Raw genomic sequence first — 4,898 nt, forward strand, 5'->3', positions numbered from 1 at the left:
ATTCTCCGAAAATGGCGGGCAATTCTCCCCACGGCGGAGGTTTTCCAGGTGCCGGAGATGATTTCGATCCCATGACTCTACCCCCGAGGACCCGACCTTTCATTCCCGGGAGGTACCGTCCGCCAGCACACGTCCTCCCTCGTGCTGTCTTCCGTCACTTTACCAGCTTTGACGAGCGAGCACCCGGGGATCTGCTTCTCAGAGAGCCGGAGCAGCATCTCTCTCACGAGGCCCGAGAGGTATTTACCTCATCTTCTGTATTTTACATAGATTTCGCACCTTTGCCATGCTTGAACACGCAGTCTAGCTTATGACACAGTACTTTGCTTGTATCCTGAACATGTAGTCTAAACATTCGAATTTCTGAATACTTGGCTCACTAATTAATTGTGAACGCACAGTACACATTAGTTGAGAAGTGAACACACGGCTCAAACACTGATTTGTCGAACGCACAGTTCGAATTCGAAAGTGAACACACAGCCCACACTTTACATTTTCTGAACACACAGCCCAGATAGATAGTGAACACGCAGCCCACAATTTAACTGAAAGTTGAACACGCAGCCCAAATTTCAAATTTTCTGAACACGCAGCCCAGGTAGATAGTGAACACGCAGCCCACAATTTAACTGAAAGTTGAACGCGCAACCCAAGTTTCAAATTTTCTAAACACGCAGCCCAGGTAGATAGTGAACACGCAGCCCACAATTTAACTAAAAGTTGAACACGCAGCCCAAATTTCAAATTTTTTGAACACGCAGCCCAGGTAGATAGTGAACACGCAGCCCACAATTTAACTGAAAGTTGAACACGCAGCCCAAATTTCAAATTTTCTGAACACGCAGCCCAGGTAGATAGTGAACACGCAGCCCACAATTTAACTGAAAGTTGAACACGCAGCCCAAATTTCAAATTTTCTGAACACGCAGCCCAGGTAGATAGTGAACACGCAGCCCACAATTTAACTGAAAGTTTGAACACGCAGTCCAAATTTCAAATTTTCTGAACACGCAGCCCAGGTAGATAGTGAACACGCAGCCCACAATTTAACTGAAAGTTGAACACGCAGCCCAAATTTCAAATTTTCTGAACACGCAGCCCAGGTAGATAGTGAACACGCAGCCCACAATTTAACTGAAAGTTGAACACGCAGCCCACAATTTAACTGAAAGTTGAACACGCAGCCCAAATTTCAAATTTTCTGAACACGCAGCCCAGGTAGATAGTGAACACGCAGCCCACAATTTAACTGAAAGTTGAACACGCAGCCCAAATTTCAAATTTTCTGAACACGCAGCCCAGGTAGATAGTGAACACGCAGCCCACAATTTAACTGAAAGTTTGAACACGCAGCCCAAATTTCAAATTTTCTGAACACGCAGCCCAGGTAGATAGTGAACACGCAGCCCACAATTTAACTGAAAGTTGAACACGCAGCCCAAATTTCAAATTTTCTGAACACGCAGCCCAGGTAGATAGTGAACACGCAGCCCACAATTTAACTGAAAGTTGAACACGCAGCCCAAATTTCAAATTTTCTGAACACGCAGCCCAGGTAGATAGTGAACACGCAACCCACAATTTAACTGAAAGTTGAACACGCAGCCCAAATTTCAAATTTTCTGAACACGCAGCCCAGGTAGATAGTGAACACGCAGCCCACAATTTAACTGAAAGTTGAACACGCAGCCCAAATTTCAAATTTTCTGAACACGCAGCCCAGGTTAGAATTTGCATGTAGCTTATTTTACTTCATCGGCACACAGCCCATTCATCTCATTGGCACACAGCCCATTTCATCTCATTGGCACACAGCCCATTTCATCTCATTGGCACACAGCCCATTTCATCTCATTGGCACACAGCCCATTTCATTGTACTGGCACACAGCCCATTTCATTTCATTATTGACACATGTATTCATTCTGAATGCAGGTTTGCTCCCGCAGTGTGCGGGGGTATGGTTCCACCATCGCGCGGGACTGGTATGCCGAGCTCCCGGAGGCCGTCCGAGACTTAGTGGACTTGGCAGGATTTGGACCCTTCTGCGTCGGGTTGTCACGTTGTCCTGCCAGGAGGACATTGATGGCAGCCTTGGTAGAGAGATGGTGGGACACCACCAACTCTTTTCATTTCTCTGCTACCGGGGACATGACTATGACCCCTTTTGACTTTGCTGTATTGATCGGTTTAGACGTCGGAGGTTGGTCCATCTCCTACGATTAGGATATGGGCGAGTGGGAGGCCGCCTGGATGTATTTATTGGGGGCTCGCCCACCTGTTGACAGGGTTTCAGGGAGAGTCCGATACACTTGGTTCTCGTCCCATTTCCGGCGGACGGAGATGGTGCCTGAGAGTCCCGAGGAGACGGAGCAGTACGCCCGTGGTTTCCTTATGTTCCTCTTCGGGACTACCCTGTTCGCCGACAGAGGGAACACCGTTGGGCTATATCTGCTGAGCGCTCTAGTCGACCTATCACAGGTCCATCGATATGACTGGGGTGGCGCCAGCCTGGCTACCCTTTATTTTTATATGAGCGCGACCTCCCGCGGGCGGGGCGATTTACTTGGCGGCTACTGGAGAGCTTGGGAGGTACTCTTTTGTCCCCTTGATTTACATTTCTGCTTCTCATTACTTGTACATTGCACACACAGCGCACTTTTACAGTCTGTATTTTGCTCTCAGCATTTTGTACTTACATTCTGCATTGCTTTTCTCAGCTATGGGTCTATGTATACTTCCCATCATTAGCCCCAGAGCTGGAGGTGGTAGGGATTCCCATGACCCCATATTCATTGATGTTCGAGGGCCCGCACCGGCCGAGACCTCGAGAGACCCTCCTTCGCCTGCGACAGTACTTTGACACTGTGCGACATTCAGAGGTACTTCAGAACTTTCAGTTCTTTTCATTTTCATCTTTGATTTGCTCTGTATATTCTCGATTTCTGATCGGTTTATGCATTTGTCATCCGCAGATCACATGGCAGCCCTGGGTGTGTTTGGGTGATGGTCTCCGACTTCAGTACACCGGAGCGTCAGACATCTCCCAATATAGGGTCCTGCTCGAAGGGCCGGTTGGCAGGGCCTGGTTCCTGGGGGAACGCTTTCTGCGCCAGGTATGGGGGTATCTTTCTCAGGATATTCCCGCAGTACCCCCAGCTAGTATGCGGACCGCTGACAGGCTCTCTTACTCGGAGGTAGTCGGCGCCATGCTGGGCAGTGATGCTTTGCTATATATTGAGGAGGGGGACTACGCCACTTACCGTCACATATATTTGATGCCTCCATTGACGGGAGCTCATATCCCGATGATGAGGCCTGCCGGTATGTCATCCTCGGGCCAGGCTCAGGCTCGGGCTGCAGACGCCCCTTCTTCCAGCAGGGCTGGTACATCTAGAGGTGGGAGTAGACCGGTTCCTCCGGCTCCGTCGGTTCATCCTCATCCCGGATGGCCAGATATGCCGACTGAGTTGATGGCGTGGCAGTATGGGGCTATCTCTCCGACCCCGATCCCGCTAGAGCCTCTGATGCCCAGTGATCGATACGCCATTGATCCGGACTCACCGCCGGTATGCTCCACTTTTCCATTCGTCATTCAGATGTTTAGACACTCTTTTGTTCACTGACGATTATGAGCTCATTTTTGCAGCCATCGCGAGGGTACATGGAGGAGGTGGTTGGACTGGTAGCCACACTCGAGGGCATGGTCCTGCGTAGGGAGGCACAGTTATCTGTTGCGGGCATTCAGGTACCCTTCAGCTTTCTGGCATTTATCATACTTCTGATGACATGCTGATTTCTACTGCATCGATAGACTATTTGTGTAGAGCACATCTGACACACACCCCACTTGTATACTGTATTTATATGCACCCACTTCATGTAGCCTTTGCTTGTATCTGCATCTGATGTACATATTTGGACTGATGTATTTGAATTGAACTCTTTGTTTTCAGATGCCTTCATGGTCCGGTCAGCCGCAGACCCGGCCACCTGGGCCTCCTTGGGGAGTTGGGCCATCTGGGCCTTTTCAGGGAGCGGGGTCATCTCGGCCTTCCCGAGGAGCCGGGCCATCTAGGCATTTTCGAGGAGCTCGAGGAGGGCCTGTCCGCAGACGCAGGGCTCACGTTGTGGAGGTGGAGCCTGATGAGGAGGAGGAGGATGTTGAGGAGGAGGAGGAGGCTACCGATCGTCAGTCAGAGACATCTGCTGAGGAGGGAGGCTCCGGTTTTGGCTCGGGGAATAGAGGTGAGGCTGAGGGGGATCCTGAGGATGACAGCTCCGACTCAGATGATGGTGCGGAGGTTGTCCCGCAAAAGAGGATGAGGCGTGCTTCTCGTTCCCGCTCCCGAGGACTTTGATGCTGCTATTTCCTGCTTTATTTTTCTTTTTTACTAGTAGTTTGTAGCACTTTGCACATTGTTAGGCAGTTTTATTTTTTGTAAAATGTGTACCTTTGTTTGTTGTAAAGTATGATGAAATGAAATAGCTTTTGAAAAGGTGTTTGTATTTTAAACCTTTAGCATCGTATCGCATCAATTTATTTCGCACAAGAATGAAATTGAATGGTAATGCGCATTGTGTAATCACCAAGTCAGGTAGTGAACCGACGCAACAAACTAAACAACTCGACTTACTAAGATATAACAGAATCTTTAGCAAGTTTACAACTCGATAAGCAAAATGCAACAACGCAAATAAAAAAGACTTTAACAAAAATTGCTTAAACAGAGAGCAATGACTCAAAAACACAAAACACGTCCGCTCGACGAACAACTCGATAAGCAAAATGCAACAACTCGATAAGCAAAACTCAACAACAACAAAGTGTACTTCTGACGACCTGGGCACCGGAACGCATCCGAAACGGAGGCCTTTGACTCTCCCGTTGCATG

General features: G+C 48.7%; 1 protein-coding gene across 1 annotated transcript; it reads left to right on the plus strand.

Annotated features, from left to right (window-relative positions):
• The first annotated feature begins 1,938 nt into the window (after positions 1–1,938).
• LOC145791397 (protein MAINTENANCE OF MERISTEMS-like) lies at positions 1,939–3,629 on the plus strand. The gene is made up of 3 exons (XM_082871750.1): positions 1,939–2,595; positions 2,724–2,885; positions 2,979–3,629. The coding sequence occupies exons 1-3, from the start codon at positions 2,233–2,235 to the stop codon at positions 3,627–3,629; spliced, it is 1,176 nt and encodes a 391-aa protein (XP_082727876.1). The 5' UTR covers positions 1,939–2,232.
• Positions 3,630–4,898: the final 1,269 nt, after the last annotated feature.

This window comes from Camellia sinensis, chromosome 5 (assembly GCF_055761805.1).
Source record: "Camellia sinensis isolate YWXY chromosome 5, ASM5576180v1, whole genome shotgun sequence".
Lineage (NCBI taxonomy): Eukaryota > Viridiplantae > Streptophyta > Magnoliopsida > Ericales > Theaceae > Camellia > Camellia sinensis.